The sequence below is a fragment of the Staurois parvus genome, unplaced genomic scaffold, assembly GCF_062004578.1.
Source record: "Staurois parvus isolate SC_StPar_1 unplaced genomic scaffold, SC_StPar_1.0 ptg000438l, whole genome shotgun sequence".
Classification (NCBI taxonomy): Eukaryota; Metazoa; Chordata; class Amphibia; order Anura; family Ranidae; genus Staurois; species Staurois parvus.
The window spans coordinates 6853555-6871974 of NW_028318234.1; the positions used below are offsets into that span (position 1 = coordinate 6853555).

Sequence of the window (18420 nt, forward strand, 5' to 3'; positions counted from 1 at the left end):
GCGTGGTGGGAAACTGGTTAATGTGAAAAAATGTTTTAAATACATTGATATTGAGATAATAAAAGGTAGCAGCATACATACATTCAGGTCTCAATCTGAACACAGTATAATACATAGGAGCATACAGAACACATTACAGGCAGTCCCCGGATTACAAACAAGATAGGTTCTGTAGGTTTGTTCTTAAGTTGAATTTGTATGTAAGTTGGAACAGGTACATTTTTTAAGTGTAACGTCAGCCAAAAAATTGTTTTTAAGTTTTGTGGATAGCATAGGGAAAGGTTAACACCCCTGTAATGTTTGTTTTGCTGTCTGTGCCCATGTTCAGAAGATTTCACCTCACTTTCTGTCACTGTGACAATTGGATTTTAAAAATTTTGGCTTGTCCTCGTGGAAACAAAGATTGAAGATAAAGCTTCAATGGAGACACCTTTGTCCCATGATAACTCTCAAAGGAGTGAATTTCCCTTCCTAGGGGTAGATTTCTTCTCACTTCCTGTTTCTCCCTCTGTTTGGAAGTCATTTGTAAGTTGAATGTTTGTAACTCAGAGACTGCCTGTACAAGGAGAACATGACAAAAAAAATGGAAAGCAAGCACTGAAACCCCAGAGAGGTCTTAGGTCTTCATACTTCTCCATCCATGTGATCCATAATGGGTGGGCCAATCTACCGAATGCACTTTGTATGAAAAATACTGTAGCAACAGGAGGAAAGGAAAGAAGAAATGAAATCAGCAAACAGCCAAGAAGCAAAGAAAAGAAAAGAAGAAAGAGTAGGATGAGTGTTGCACGCAGGTGCAGTGGTAATAGTAGTGAATCCACTACCAGGATAGTTATGAATAGCAATATGAAGCATCTCCTACTACCTTGCTATATGTTCAAACGAATATCGCAGGACAGAATCCCCCCACTTTAGGGTGAGAAGAGGACTGGAAAAGCTGTAGCTCCCATAAAAAGAAACCAAGGGCCCAATAGCGTGGCAGATTGATCTGGAATGTCATATAGTTAATCTAACCAATCAGGTTCTCCATCCTCATAGGATTACATAAATTTAGCATTCAATCCTTTTTTTTCTTTAATAGGTAGTTTTATTGAGTTTACTCAGAAAAATTGAGTACAGTAAACAATAAAAAACAGTGGAATAACACTGAATCAGACAATGTAAGTTGTACATGCAAGCTATGCAGGTCGCAGGACATAGTGTGCCATAAGAACATATATAATATACTAGAAAGTATAGTTGGTATACTTCACTACTTAGGCTGGAGTACTATATCCTCCAGCCACAAGTAAAATTCCAATCAACCAGCCCCAAAGCATATGGGGTAACACCTCCAACAAGAGGGCACGGAGGGTAGGAGAAAAAAAATTAAAACCAGGGGTAAATGCACTAAAGGGATGGGTGGGGAGGGAAGAGGAGGGTAAAGGGGAAAGAAAGGAGTTACTGGAGGTCTCATATCCATAAGGAAAAAAGAAATCAGCATTTGAAAAATGACAGGGTTAAATCTCTGGCCTTAAGCCATGCTTCACAAATTTCAGTAAATTTCTTTGGGCAGTTACACCCTAAGTACGTAAGCTTATACAGTTGTAAAACTTTGTTGACCATGGATCTCTACTACTGCACAGTGAGTAGATCCAATGTCTTCCATTTAGTAAGAATTGTTTTATGCGTATACTACATTATATAGAATAGAAATAACCGTTTATGATGGGTGGTGTCTATCGTATCACATATACCTAGAAGAAGTAGAAGCAGGTCCATAGGAACCACTAGGTCACTCACTGCAATCCAATCCCTAATATAATGAGTTGATGGGGATCCCTAGGAGCCTAGTATAAGAGAGTAAGCACCAGGTAATATGGACATTATAACAACTTGTGGACTTTTGGGGGCAGGTGAACGTGTGACTTTATAAGTTGAATATAGTGTCACAAAACAGCATAATGAATGGAGCTAAATGAAAAAGTAGGTTTCTTGGATACACAGAATATAACTGGTTACTATTTATAAAGGTAAAGTTGATCCAGGGAATATCTGATTGCCTCTCGGGGAATCGGGAAGGAATTTTTTCCACTGCAGGAGCAAATTGGACCATGCTTTGCTGGGTTTTTTGGAAATGGATGGACTTTTGCCTTTTTTTCAGCCAGACTAACTATGTACCTATGTGTTACCTGTTTTACCTTGCAAATAATTTTTATTGTGATTCACACAACTCTACCACATTAAACAACCAGTAAGCATCCCTAGTGACCTCGTTGCTCAAGTGATAATGCTGATTCATTGTCCAATGAGCATACCAGATGGACATACAGTAAGTGACATAAATGAGGTTCAAATTAAAGTTTTAATGTGATCTTATAAAGGAACTAACTTAGATCTATGAAAACTAAATAGAGTGGGAAATTCTGGATTTATTTAAAAGTGGCTTTGTTTAATTGTGATTGGCCTAATCTTTTTCTCAGACACTCTACTGGTAACATCTCTACATGCTAGTTCCCAGTGCTGTTGACATGGCCATTATAATGGTTTCAATTTCTTTCATTTTTCGTTTAGAAAATTTGCAGGAGATGTATGATTCAGTTGTGCAAACTCTGGGTAATCTGACTTCAGATGCCAGATATATAAAAGGCTCCTTCAGCTACAAACCCTAAAATTAAACTGTAGTTTTGGGAATTTTCTGTCTTCAAGAATATGGTGTGAAGATGAACTATAGTGCCAAACTAGGATTATACCATTATGCATTTGTTTAGGGACGTGACAGGGTTTCTTTTATGCACCAACAGACGTAAAGCAAGGTCTTCCTGATCTTAGGCATTTAAGGTGAAAAATACTTGTATGACTGCAGCAGATATCTCCTGAGCTGATTTGGATGATGACAGCTGATCACTGTATTTTATCCCCAAGATAGGTCTACACAGGCGCTATTACTGCAGAGCTCCCCCCCCTCCAGGCCAATGTACATGCGTATCTTGCAAACATGCATGCACACCAATCTATTTTTTAAAAAAGATCATTCAGGGGCTGGATTGTGCATGCATGGTATTTTATGTCTGTGGTCTGTTTTAGATCTGTTTAATTTGTACACTGAGCAGTGACCTCAGGCCACGACCCCATGAAGTGGTTCTTAGTCATGGATCACAATGAAAGTCATCAGTCACTCTCAGGTTAAGCTGTTTTACAGTGGTATAAATGACAGGGTTAGTGATAAGAGAAAAACTTTCTTTTATAGTTTTGTCATTTTATAGACTCTTCCCATGAAAAAGCTCCTTGAAATTTAAGTGCCATTTGCAGGCTTTTCTAGTTTTCCAGAAACGTAAACACTATGAAATGTGCTTTCTGATTGGTGGCCCCCAATGCTCAGTTTTGTGTTCTTAAAAGTGGTTTAAAAATTGTGATCTGAACATTGAATTCTTACATTATTAGAACCAAAGATTCCTTCTAGAGTTATCTGTTCGTTAAATCAAATATAAACTATATGATCAAAAGTTTGTGGACACCTGATAATCTCACATTCTATATGGCAAAAAATACTGTATGTGACACCCCCTTCTAATTATTGAGTGTAGGTGTTTCCAATGAAGGTTCTTATTGATGTTACAGCATACAAAGAAATATTAAACAACTGTGTGCTTCCAGCCTTGTGATGACAGTTTTAGGACGTGACTGTGCCAAAAAGTCAGGTCCAAAATGATATATTTTGATGAGCTTGGTGAGGAGGAACCTGAGTTGCCTTCACAGAGCCTTGAGCACAACCCAATAAAAATCTTTGGGATATACTCAAATGCCTATAGCATGCCATAGCTTCTTGTTCAATGTCAGTACTAGACCTCACAAATTCTGTTTTTACTAAATGGGCCAAATTCCCATAGACATGATTTCTAGTGGAAACTGTTATAGCCCCAAAGTGTTGTTCAGCTGTGTATCAAAGCTCATGGTTTTGGAATGTCATATTTAACAAACTCGCGTATTGTAGGTGTGATGGTCAGGTGTCCACAAACTTTTGATAATGTAGTGTATAGTGTACATAGTCATTCAAATAAATAAAATTATATCTCAACAGATACACCATAAATGGTCTATGTGCCTTTGGTGGTTGTGTGAATAGTACAACTCTACGTAAAGAAACATGGACGTGTCATCCTGCCAGAGAGCCTGAATCTGTCTCTGCCTACATTGAAGCCCTAAAATGCATCCATACCCCAAAACAAAAATTGAATATATTGCAGGTTACTGGTCCTCAGATGAAGTTACTGGATTCTTTTCCCTTTATTTTTAGTCAATGATACAAAACTCACTTACCACAGTGTATCTGTGGAAGAGCAGCATTGTCCCCCTAGGGCAAGAAGTGTGTTGGGACTACAGAGAACACCTCTCGGTTGCTCACATGCATAACACAGGGGTGTTCTGTAGTTAGCAGAGAGAGCTGGGCAGGGCTCAATACTAACGGCACTGATAAGTGCAGCACAGGCAAACAGCAGAGGAGATTACAAACTCAATAGAATTCTGGCAGGATCAACACTATTTTGCTGATATAACAAAATGCTTTCTATAGTATATTGAAAGTTGAAGTCCAGGGTTGCTTTCACTTTAATATAGTTCATAGGGGCCATAGCTGGCCCAAATAAACTTTTTCAATAGGTAGTTATTCTGCCACTATTAGTCTTGTATCATACTATAGTAGCATCAACTACAGTTATACTCAGTAGTTTGCATACCCTGGCAGCAATCATGACATTTTTGGTATTGACATTGAAAATATGACTGATTATTTAAGGATAGTGAGCATATGAAGCAATTTATTATCACATAGTTGTTTGGCTATGATAATGATAACAGAAATCATCCAAATGGTCCTGATCAAAAGTTTCCATACCCTGGAATGTTTGGTCTTGGAACAGACACACAAGGTGACACATACAGGTTAAAATGGCAATTGAAGGTTAATTTCCCACATCTGTGACTTTTTAAATTGCAATTCGTGTCTGTGTATAAATAGTCAATGAGTTTGCTAGCTCTAACGTGGATGCACTGAGCAAGCTAGATACTGAGCCATAGGGGGCAGAAAAGAACTGTCAAAAGACCTGCATAACAAGATAATGGAACTTTATAAAGATGGAAAAGACATCCAAAGCCTTGAATATGCCAGTCAATACTGTTCAATCACTTATGAAGAAGAAGTGGAAAATTCGGGATCCCAATACCAAGCCAAAGTCAGGTAGACTAAGAAAGATTGCAACTACAACTGCTAGAAGAATTGTTTAGGATACAAAGAAAAATCCACAGGTACCCTCAGAAGAAATACAAGCTGCTCTGGAAAAATATGGTGTGGTTGTTTCAAGGAGAACAATACAATGATACTTGAACAAAAATGAGCTGCATGGTTGAGTTGCCATTACTGCACCAATGCCACAAAAAAGCCTGGTTACAATATGCTTGACAACACTCTGACATGCCTCAAAGCATCTAGCACACTGTAATCTGGAATGACGAGACCAAAATAGAATTTTATGGTCAAAGCCATAACCGCTATGTTTGCAGAGTGGTCAACAGCAACAAGTATACCATCCTCACTGCGGAGCATGGGGGTGGCTCACTGATGTTTGGGGGGGGGGGGGGTGAGCTCTAAAGACACAGGGAACTTGTCAAAATTGATGGGAAAATACTGGGATTAGGATGCTCTTGGACTAGCACGACAATGGCTCTAAGCATAAGGCCAAGTAGACAAGTTACAGTAGAAAAAGGTGAAGGATCTGGAGTGACCATCACAGTTTCCTGACCTTAATATCATCGAGCCACTCTGAGAAGATCTCAAATGTGTGTTTCATGCAAGACGACCAAAGACTTTGCTTGACCTGGAGGCATTCTGCCAAGATGAATGGGCAGCTATACCACCTGCAAGAATTGGGGCCTCATAGACAACTATTACAAAAGACTGCATGCTGTCATTGATGTTAAAGGGGGCAATACACAGCAATAAGAACTAAGGGTATGCAGACTTTTGAACAGGGGGCATTTAATTTGTTTACTTGTTGCTATGTTTTGTTTTATCATTGTACCATTCTGTTATGGCCTACAGTAGAATATGAATCCCCAAAAAAATAAAAGAAATGTGTTTTGTCCGCTCACTCATGCTTTCTTTAAAAATGGTACACGCTGTATATTACCAATTCTCCAAGGGTATACAAACTTTTGAGCACAACTGTACATACAGTATGCAGTGCTGTATTGCAGAAGCATCATGGGCAATTTCTTATCTGCTGCCTGAACCAAATCAAGTGGGTCGGAGTGTTTCTCAGCCGTTCAAAGGGAGTCTTGTATTTTTATGAATGAATACAGGGCATTCTCTGATTGGATGAGGTGGAGATTCGGGTGGATGATTTCAAGAATTCTACCTTGGTCAATCAGAGGAAGCCTTGTATTCATTCATAAACATAAAGTTTTCTCTGAATTTCTGAGAAGTACTCAGCGCAACTCACTTTTGTTTGAGCGGCAGAGGGAAAGTTGCCTGTGATGCTGCCAGAGCACAGCTCTGCATACTGTATGGTATGTAGCTAAAGCTACTACAGTATGAGACAGTGCTGACAGAGGGAAAATATCTTAGTGTTGGACAGTTTGTTTGGGCCAGCTTGGCAGTGCAGTCTTTCTCTATCACTGTCTAAGAATGCTCAGCCTTCTGCAAGAGTGGGAGAGCAGAGTGCTTGTTTGTAAGGCGCTAGGGCTATGCATCATAAGCAGAATGGAGAGGGAACCCAATGGAAAAAGCAGCTTAAAAAGAAAGCATTATTTTAAAAAATTAAGAAATGCATATTAATGTACTTGGGAGCTGTAATGCATAGTGAATTTAGCGGTCAACTAACCCTGCAAAGCAATCTGTAATCAAAACAATATCCAACAGTGGCACATAGAGGATAATTTAAAGTGTTACTAAACCCACAACAGTAAAATCAGTCTGTATATGCAGTAAAGCATGCTTGTTATACTCACTGTGGAACCTAAGGGGTTAATCCTCTGCTTTGTGTAAAAATGCTGTTTGATCCTACCTTCTCTGATCCTCTCCTTCTTCCAGTGCCCCCTTCTTATCTCCTGATAAGACATATCATGTGGAGTCACTCGGCACTTGCTAAGTTTGGTGTGTATTGCTAGAAAAAAAGGCACCTAAAGCAGCATTTTGCACACATATTTAGATACATTTAGGCATGTCAAGAGTTTTGGAGTTCATTTCACTGGCTAGAATATGATTTTATTCTGGCTATTGGAATGAACGTTGAAGCGCTAAACACAACGAAAATTTTTTTCTGGACAAAACCTCCTCTCCTGAACATGCAAGTGATGGGTTTGTTTTTCAGCCACTTAACCACCTCCCGTCCGGCCGTTGCATATAAACGGCCGGACGGTGGCACTGCAGGGTCGGGTGGCCGTTTATGAACGGCCTCCCCGCACCCTGCTTGTGCGCGCTCCCTAGGAGCGTGCAGCACCGCGATCCGGTGCCCGCTGTGTCCTCCGGACACAGTGAAACACCGATCGTCGGACGGGACCTCTGTACGAGGTCCCGATCATGTGATCACTGATTGGCCAATCAGTGATCACATGCAAAGTAGTAAGCAAGATGTCACTTGTGACATCATTGCTTACTACGTGTGAAATCTGTGAATGATCACAGAGGTCACATGGTACAAGGCTATTCACAACAGCCTTGTACCGTGTGACAAGCTGTGATCAATCACAACTCACTCAGTACTTCTCAATGAGAAAGAGAAATGATTGCTTTTACATCCTATATGGGTGTAAAAGCAATCAGTGTAAAAAAAAAAAAATCTTCATCACCCCCCACAAGTAGTACAGTGTCACCATGGTGACACTGTACTGCTAGGGTGACAGTATGTAAAAAAAATAAATTAATAAAAAATTATATAAAAAAATAAAATAAAAATGTAAAAAAAAAATTTTTAAAAATTATAATTTTTGGTTATAAACTAATTTGTTTTTTTTGTTTTTTTACTAAAAAGATAGCGGAATAAATTTTGGCAAAGATTTTTGATTAAATATAATTTATTTGCAAAATGTTATAAAAAAAACAAACTTTTGTTCAAAATTTTTGGACTTTTTCATTTACATAGCAAAAAAAATAAAAATCCCAACGGTGAATAAATACCACCAAAATAAAGCTTTATCTGTCTAAAAAAAATGGTAAAAATTTAATTTGGGTACAGTGTTGCATGACTGCGCAATTGTCATTCAAAGTGTGATAGCGCTGAAAGCTGAAAATTGCCCTGGTCAGGAAGGGGGTAAAAGTGTCCGGTCTGGAAGTGGTTAAAGTTCCTCTTCTAATATGCCTGTAAACACCTACGTGTGCACGACCACATAGACTAACATAGAAACATGCAGGTGCATTTACAGGTTGAAAACATTATCGTCAAATGCAGCCTTTTCAGCTCAGAGGACACGAGGCCTATATTTATTGCTCCAGGGGTATTTAAAACGACTTCTGCTCCTGTTCTATAATAAAAAATAAATAAACAAGAAATCCAACATGCAGACTGGGAATCCCTCTTTACTGACACGGCAGGTGTGCAGATCTGGGTGGATTAACCCTGCAATTAAATGGTAAATCTCTTTTAAATAAAGGCCCATGTGTTTCTTGGTAAAGATGATCTCTTCACTGTCTGTCCACACTAAAAGCAATGTAATTTTCTGGACATGAACTTCTGAAACAGAAATCGTGTAAAAGAGGCCTTACCTTTGACTCTTTACTGGATCGTAATATACTTTTGCAAGTCCGTTCCCAGTTCCCACCATTATCTGATTGAGCTTAGGGTGCCACAGGCATCGAATAACACTCTGGAAAAAAAAAAGAATGAATACTGTGTTTATAGACCATTCATACAACAGTACTGATGTGAGATATTAAATCGTCATAATATTAATTAAGAACCACTGCGGACCTATTTTTAAAGATGTAGGCTCCAGTGCTATAATCCCTATGATGCCATCAGAGAGCTACGGCCAGTTGGACAACAAAGGGAAACAGCTTCAAGGGACTAGACCTGTGCTGCTGAGGAAGCCTGTGGAAGTGGTGAATGTGGCAAATATATCACCTTATTCATCATTCTCCAAGGCAAAACAAGCAGTTAACACTTGCAGTGCAGAGGGTAAACTTTTTTTTTTACCCCAGAGATCAGCTTTAACTTCCCGTCCCATAGTTATAACAGGAACAAGAGGAAATCTTTGCAGGCAAGGGAAATCTCCCTTTAAACAGTTTCCACTTGAACAATTGTCCCCATCAAAAGATTTCCATTACAATTCTGGTGACAACTCAAAACATTGGCTTTTTCTCTTACCACTAAACTAAAACAAAAACGTTCCATCGCATACTGGTGCATTATGAAAGACTTACCTAAAAATGAAGCCCCCCACGACTTCCATCTTAGCCCAGTCTTCCTTCCGGCTTCGCGGGATCTGGCTGTTTGAATGGTCGAGCTGCTATAAACGTCAGTCCTGAGCATGCATATGCGAGTCACGGCTGTGGCACAGAACTCTGAAGGGAAGGCATGAGTATGCTGTCCCTTCAAAGCGCATGCACCCATGACGTCACCATCTGCACAGACAGGGAATATCTCCTAAATGATGCACGTTTTGGAGATATTCCTTGTACCAGGTAAGCCCAAACTATTTACTGTACAGGTGCATTAACTGTATGTAGCCTCAGCAGCATACAGTATACAGTGCTGTGTTCTGGCAGCGATACAGGGACTTCCCGTCCCACTCTAGGAATAAAATTGAATCAGGCTAAGCAATGCTTGGCCATTCACAAGAAGCTTTGAATTCTATGAATAAATACAAAGCTTCCTCTTACTGGCTGAGGCAGGGGAGCGGAGGACATCATGAAGCTCATTTTGAATGGCTGAGCAGCGCTTACCCCGACTTCAAATAGGACGGGAAGTCCTGGTCTCACTACCGGAACACAGCGCTGTATACTGTATGTAGCTGAGGCTACATACAGTTAATATAGTTTGCCAATAAAGTACACCTGTTAGTTGTAATTAGTTTGTTTGGGCCTGCTTGACCCAAAGAACTGTTTAAAAGGGGCATTAAATGTGGTGTTAGCCTTTAAAGCGGAACAAGACCCTTCAACTTAATGGTTTCCCAAAAGAGTTAAATTCAAGGCATGCCATGAATGATAATTATTACATTTGCTTTTGCCCTCAACCAAATTGTAAAGCCATCAAAATGCTGGTGTCCTAAATGATCACATGTGCAACATCATGGCAACTGCAAATCAAACAGAGGCCAAGATGGCCGCTCCCTTGGCTTTAAAGGATAGGTGGGTTTAGTTCTGTCACATCAGCCGAACAGCAGGATCTGAATAGTGCTGCAAATACTTTTGTTTGCCCCTGAACACATGCAAATGAGCAGACAGCAGGTGTCCAAGGGTGAAGACTCACAGGGTCTCCAGCAGCACAATCTACATTACAATCAAGTACCATATTGCATTTGTAATTGGGTATTGGTTTATTCCATTCTGGACATTACAGATTTGCTTTAATATCTTGCCAAAACAGCTTTAGTGAATACTTTCTGCTGTTAAGCAAACATATCTAGAAACAAGAAACTTGAGAGTCCAAATATAACAAATCAGGCAACACTGGCTGTTACATTATTATTACACTCCAACCACTCCTAGCAACAGAGACAAATTGTTAGAACTCTCCCATCAAAGCAGTTACGGGTTCCCAAGATTCCACTGGAAGAGTCGCCAGCATATGCCAAGCACATATCCTTAGTAATATCATAAAATATAAAGTAACCTTTTCAGTGAAATGAAGATTCCAATGTGTGGTGCCAAGAATATTTTAAGAAGTGTGCCCGGCATTAATTATTACAAACTCGGAGAAGGCCAGAGGTGGGCATGATGAGAGGACTCCAGTAAATGAGTTATGATTATTCATCTATAGAATAACTGCATCAAAAGAAAAGGTCAGCTTGGCAGAAAAGATTTGGATACTTCAGGTTCAAGCTTAGTGCTGGGCAACCTGTTGCTCAAAAACAGCTTTGGAGGTATTACAAGACTTAGCACAGCAGCCAGCATACATCTGCATGGTGTTTCCATCATCTAAAAAGAGGTCTGTTCTAGAGCAGGGGTCTCCAAACTACAGCCTGCGCCATGATTTTATACAATCTGCAGATTGCACACAGGTCTCTCTTTGGGACAGCAGAGGTCCGCTTCTACCCACTACACCCCTCTCTCAAGCACAGGCTCCCCCTGATGCACTGTCATTCTTCCAGTCATTGGTTGTTAGGACTGCTGACATCCTAGTGACCAATCATTTGCTTGTCCAACCATTCTCAGGAAGAAAGAACCTTCTCCCTTAAAGGGAATCCAGCTGTGAAACCACTTAGACTCACAGCCAACTTCCATTAGTAAATATGTCGATGCCAGGTACCCGAAGACTGGGGAAGAATCGGTTTGAAAGATGATGGAGCTGGATTCCTGGACTGGTCCTTATATTAGAAGTCAGCAGCTACGATATGTGTAGCTGCCACCTTTAATTTATTTGGGGACACTGAAGATTGTCTTTAATTTCAATTGTATTTATTCATTTATAAAGCAGGGTTTTTTTGGCCTGTGAAATTTTGTAAAATATATGATTTGGCCCTCCTCTTCATCCAAGCTGGACCAATGTAACTATGTAAAGTATGCCATAGTTGGAATTGTCCTTTAACCACATGAAACTGATATATCAATTTGGTTGAAGTTAACCTATGATTTTTTTTTTTTTTACTTAGACATTATTTGGTGCCATTTACTTGTTTTTGAGAAATTAGGTTCTTAACAATAACTTCATTAATTAAAATAATGAAAACAAAATACGTCTCCTGTTTATGCGGAGCAGTACAGCATGTCAGGACATTGTGCACTGTGTTCACACCAGGGATAATAACACCAGCAAGAAGCTGGTGTTCCCGACGATGAGAAATTACTGTATACCAGAACAAACCTCTCTGGAGGGTTACAAACAACCAGCTGATGCAAGCAATTCACCGAAAAGGGAAGAAATGCTTTTTTTTTAATACTCTGCACTATATACATTTCTGTGACAACCATCTGAGATAGGATTTCTCTCACTTTAGTGAGATTTTCTTTTACACTGATGAGCTGTAACATTATGACTACCCACCATATCTTGAGTAGGTCCCACTTTTGTCACCAAAACAGCCCTGACCCATCAAGGTGTGGATTCACCTAGACAAGCATCACACTGCTTCTGCTGGCATCCTTTCTCCTCACAGAGCATCCTGGTGCCATCTCTTCCCAAGGTAAGTGGTCCACATGCACCCAGCCATTCACATGATGTTAAAAAAACAAAACGTGATTCAGACCAGTCCCTCCCCTTTCCATGGTCCAGTTCTGATGCTCACGTGCCCATTGTAAGTACTTTTGGCTGTGAACACGAGTTGGCATGGGCACCCTGACCGGACTGCGACTACACAACCCCATACGCAAAAAACTGCAATGCCTTGTGTGTTCTGACAACTTTCTATTGGAACCAGCATTACTTTTTTTTTTCTAGCAATCTCAGCTCCAGTAGCTCTTTCATTGGTTCAGACTAAATGGGCCAGCCTTCACTCCCCCCATGCATCAATGAGCCTTGGCCGCCTATGACCCTGTTGTCAGTCACCAGTTTTTCTTCCTCGGACCACTTTTGGTAGGTCCTGACCACTGCAGACTGGGAACATCCCACAAGAGCTGCCGTTTTGGAGTTCCGACCCAGACATCCAGCCAGTACAATCTGGCCCTTGTCAAAGTCACTGAAACCCTTGCCCATTTTTTCTGCTTTCAACACATCAACTTCAAGGACAAGATGTTAACTTGCTCCCTAATATATTCTACCCACTTTCAGATGCCACTGTAATGAGAAAATCAAGGTTATTCTCTTTACCTGCTAGTGGTCATATTGTTATGGCTAATCGGTGTATATTCTCAGAACAGGAAATGAAGGGAAGTCTTGCCAATGGGGTACAACCAAAAAAAGATCTTACATGGTTTCTAACATTTCTCTTCTCTATCCATAACCAACAAAAAATCTGGCAATAGACATACTTTAAAACTGAGAGTTTTTGAAAGTTATGGGTAGTAAGGGGGGAAAAAAACCTTTTCAAAGAAGGCCAAGTTTGATATCTGGTCTGCCGCTTTGTGATGCCTTGTTTGAATTAGGCTGATCGGCTGCACCTGAACGGCCACAGCAAGGAGACAGGAGACCTGTCATCAGCAGAGATACTGAGTGTGCAAACAACGTGTACACAGCAACAGGCAGCCTGTGCAATCACAACAGAATTGTTTCAGGACTATGAGTGCTGCTACCTTTCAAAGTATAACAATTAACTTCCTAACTGCCTGTATTAAAGAGCAGCTCCAAGGCAACACATACAATTAATCAGTGAGCTACCGATGCGTTCCTCTCAGCTGACACTTAATCAGAGGTTTATATAATTCACTGAGGCCAGAATCAATAAAGCCCAATTGAAGTCTAGAACCTTTTTTTTTTTTATCTCTTAAGAGTCCTGTACCCCACATGTTATGATTTGGGTCTGATTTTTGCCTAGAAATGCTTTTTTTCATTCAGGGAAAATACCGCTTCTTGGTCTCCATCATCAGTGCTCTGTGTTGGCATAGCTGAGTAACTGCCACAACCCTCAGCACGGACTTGTGGAGGTGTGTCTGGACTAGATATGCTGATAAGTAGTGATTGCAAAGTGCACTGGGCCTAATGCAGGCCGTAGAATCTCTCACTTTTTCTTCCGATAAACGAAAAATCGGTTGGTCGTAAAGCCAATTAGACCACCAATTAGAACGAAAATCGGCAGAGAAATTCTTTGTAATTGTCACCTCTACAGGAAATGCTGTCGTGTTTTGGGCGGAAATGCTGTCGTTTTGTCGTCGGAAATTATGTCGTTTGGTGACCTTTTTGTCCCTCCCTCTTTTTGTAATCTGCCGGCAAGACAACAGCAACGTTTCGTTCCTACGAATTTTCTTCATTTATTGTAGTAAAATGCCCAAATTAAACCACAAAAAAAAAAACTGGCCCTTATAGCGCTTGCTGTGTTAGCACTGGAGGAGAAGGAAAACAAACAAAAAAAGAAAGCAAGGAAGAGCAGAGTATGGTGCAAAGACTGGCTTCTTCAACGTGCAAATTTTTCACACATGAACTTTAAAAGTATATTGCTGTTCTTTTTCAAAAACATATATATATATATATATATATACACATAAAGTGGTATAAGTGTTAATTGTGCAATACATAACATTAATTATGGGGTATTTAAGCACTACACAATAAGCATAGTGGATGCATGTTATTCTGTAAATCAAACACAAAGATTACTGCACAGAAATACATGACATGGCATGACATACTGTTCTGTTTACACACTAAAACTAATGACCTTTCTCCCAGATAATAAAATTTGTTCCTTAAGAAACTTCCAGGTCATTGCACATGCGCATTAACCTCCCTGGCGGTATTCCCGAGTGTAGCTCGGGGTAAAGTTTCTGTACCAAAAGCGGTAACCCCGAGCTACACTCGGGCTTACCATGCGGCGCTGCATAGGGAGTCCCTGCAGAGCTTACCTTGTCCTTCGCTCCCGCGATGTGTCCCCTGCAGCGTCCCCGGCCATCTCCTCCGGCCGATGCCGGCATCCGGCTTCTGTGTTCCGGTCCCTGTGACGTCGGGACATAAGGGCGGTGGCGGGAAATTTGAAAATTTAAAAAAAAGTCATTTTTTTCAAAACGAATTTTACATAGTATAACATTGCTGTTTTAAACCATTTCACATACATTTTGACCCGAGTGCTTTGTCCTGTCCCCTGTCTGCATTTTGACTGTTCTTTCTGCCTGGAAACTAAGAAACGTCCATGGCGTCCAAAAAGCGTCCCTTTAGGTCAAAAGTGGTTTTAGACCGGCTAGAGAACAGTGATAGTAAATCAGAACCACTTGCAGAATTGAGTGATAATGATTCGTGGAGAAATTCGTCATCAGACACTGAAAACAATTTTGCGACTTTGCTCAGTGATGTGCAAACTTGGTGCTAGATTTCAAATTTCAGTGTTTTTGGTTTGATTATATTATTGAAGTAAATGTATTATTATTATATTATTATTTTTATGATTATTTATTAAATTATAATTTATGATTTTGTGTTTCAAATTTTATCATACCCGGGATGTTTAATAGACTCTTGTTTGGACAGATTTCAGTGAGTTATTCCTAAAAATTACAGCCTACAATAAAAAACTACATATTTCCATGCAAAATAATGGTACCGCTTTCAGCACCAAAAATCTGAAATAATCAGACCACCAGGGAGGTTAATTTGTCATTTAGAAAATCAGGGGATATTGCCATCAATGGGAAGAAATTCGGTCGTTTTCTAAAAATTTTCCAGCTACAACGATATTCAAAAAGACAAAAAAATACGAAAATCCGCAGACAAAATTGCCCATACACTACTAATTATAGGCGGAGTTTAAAGTCATCCGAAAAATCACAGGATTTTTCGCAAATCTATGGCCGCCTTAACTCACGCTGCACTGTTGTCAGGATGCCAACTATAAGGCCTCAGGCACACTGGACATTTTTGCAGCTGTAAGCATTTTTTTTCCTGCCTCTAAATTCCCCTGCATGTTAGCCTACGTGTCCAAGCAGACATTGGGGTTGATTTACTAAAGCAGTCCATACATGGGTCGAATTTTGAACGATTGTTTGATCGAAAACATCATTCATCTGGAATATGCTGTTCAGCTTTGGGCACCAATTCACAAAAAGAACATTGGAGAACTGGAGAAAGTACAGAGAAGGGCAACCAAACTGATAAGAGGCATGGAGGAGATCAGCTATGAGGAAAGATTAGAGGAACTGAATTTATTAGGGAGGATATGATCAACATGTACAGTATAAATACATCAGTGGTTCATATAGTGAACTCGGTGTAGTTATTCACCCTGAGGTCATCACTGAGGACAAGGGGGCACTCTTTACGTCTAGAGGAAAAGAAAATTAATCTCCAAATACAGAAAGGTTTCTTCACAGTAAGAGCTGTGAAAATGTGGAATAGACTCCCTCAAGAGTTGGTTCTGGCCAGCTCAGTGGATTGCTTTAAAAAAGACTTGGATTCTTTCTTGGGTACACAGAAAATAACTGGATACTAACATTTATAGGTAAAGTTGATCCAGGGAATATCCGATTACCTCTCGGGGGATCAGGAAGGATTTTTTTTCCCCTGCAGGAGCAAATTGGACCATGCTTTGCTGGGTTTTTTGCCTTCCTCTGGATCAACTGTAGGTATAGGATTATAACTTTTTTTTTTATGGTTGAACTGGATATACTTTTGTCTTTTTTCAGCCAGACTAACTATGTAAGAGAAGGTAATGCTGGATTCCCTAGGGAGTGGAGTGTAGAAGCCAATCGATATTCACTAGGGACCCTCTTCACAGGAGTTTTTGATTCACTGTGGGCTTACCCAGGTCATGACAACCAGGTTCACCCTGTTTTGAGCACAATGGACCAAAAGTCAAAAATCACCCAGAACTGTCCAGAGGTCAGGGCTTGTGGTGGACACTGATGATAAGGAGCAGACCAGAGCTTGGAGCCACATTGATGTTAGGATTGGCAGCAAACACGGCTAACCAAGAACAAGCCAGAAGTCAGTATACAGAAATCTATGACGGCTACATGCTGGACAGCAGGGAGGTGTAGTAGGGGCTTGGCAGCTAGCTTACAAAGCATTGGTGGGACAGTGAGTTAAATTTAAATTAATCAGGCAGAAGATATACTGTGATTGGTGGGGCTCTGACAGACAGGAAATGGCTCTGATAGATTGCAGCCATTACAGGGAGTGATTGGTGCAGTAAAGACAGGGAAGAGACCACTCTGATAGGTGGCAGGCAGGCAGAAGGAGAAGGGCACTGTAATTAGTGTGGCGGGCCTCTCTGATAGCATGAAGCTGCAGCACTCTGGGAAAAACCAGGAATGTGCATGGCAATGGCGGCGGTGGATTGAGGAAGGTACGTTGCACTGACAACTGGCATATTTAGACTTTATGGCACAGGCAGTGCAATCAATTCCAGGCAGATTTTACTCTGGAAATTATGAACCTTTCAGCTTGGGGCATCTAACCAAAATAACAGATTCTAATGAACTGTGGGTTAAATATACAAAATTGGACAATAGCTGCTACAGATTGCCAGTATGTAAGCAGATTTTTCTGCTGAAAGGGTCTAGTCATCTCTGGATGTTTTAACATATCAAGTTACATGTAGATTAGGAGCCCACACAGCAATGTGAACAGGTTATTAAAACTTCACCTGCATGTATTCCATAGAGCAAAAATAACATGTTATAAAACAGAAACTCCTGTGTGACCAGACAGATCCTGATTCTATTATATCCATTCAATTCATTTTGACAAGTCCAAGCAAATCGAATACAATTATATTGCTACACTGTGTTCAAGAGGAACTACCCTAATTTATGGCATGCTGAAGGTATGGACTTTGTTTTATTTAAAGTGGTTTCAGTTTTCATCTCTCAGTCGCCCTTAAATTACCCTTTTATACTCACCTGTCAATGTTCCTGCCAGGGCAACGCTGTGCAGCACATGGGGAGCCACACAATCACTGCAAACTCTCACGGTCCGTCCTTAATTCATTAACCACTTGCCTACCGGGCACTTTTACCCACCATTCCTGTTCAGGCCAATTTTCAGCTTTCAGCGCTGCCACACTTTGAAGGACAATTGCGCTGTCACGCAACATTGTAACCATATGAAATTTGTATCATTTTTTTTCACACAAATAGAACTTTCTTTTGGTGGTATTTAATCACCACTGAGTTTTTAATTTTTTGCACTATAAAAAAAAAAGCAAACATTTTTTTAAAAAAAAAGTTTTCTTTGTTTCTATTATAACATTTTGCAAACAGGTAATTTTTCTCCTTCACTGATGTGCATTGATGAGGCTGCACTGATGGCACTGATAGGCTGCACTGATGAGGCGGTACTGATGGGCATTAATAGGTATCACTGACCGGCGGCACAGATTGGCATAACTGTTGGGCACGGATGGGCAGCACCGTTGGGCACTGATGGGCACTTTTGGGACTGCACTGATAATCAGAGCACCGATAATCAGTGCCCTGATTAATAATGCAGATGTCTCCTTTGACAGTTGCCAGTTATCGGCAGTACTTTCCTCACGCTGCGACAGCGTGATCGGCAAGTGTATTTACATGGTGGTCAGCTGTGATTGGACACAGCTGATCACGTGGAAGATCTGCTCTGTGATATTTGCCGTTTATCGGCAGTACTTTCCTCAGGGTGATGAAATTGCTGCCGATAACTGACAACTGTATTTACTTTGTGATCAGCT

The 18420-nt window shown here is 40.4% G+C and overlaps 1 protein-coding gene across 2 annotated transcripts in view; it reads right to left on the reverse strand.

Moving 5' to 3' along the window:
• WDR70 (WD repeat domain 70) overlaps window positions 1-18420 on the reverse strand; it is a 411295-nt gene that overhangs the window by 69639 nt on the left and 323236 nt on the right. For both annotated transcript variants that reach the window (XM_089687833.1, XM_089687834.1), the window contains exon 14: window positions 8738-8838. In XM_089687833.1, coding sequence (XP_089543959.1) covers window positions 8738-8838 — 101 coding nt within the window. The remainder of the gene's footprint in view (window positions 1-8737; window positions 8839-18420) is intronic.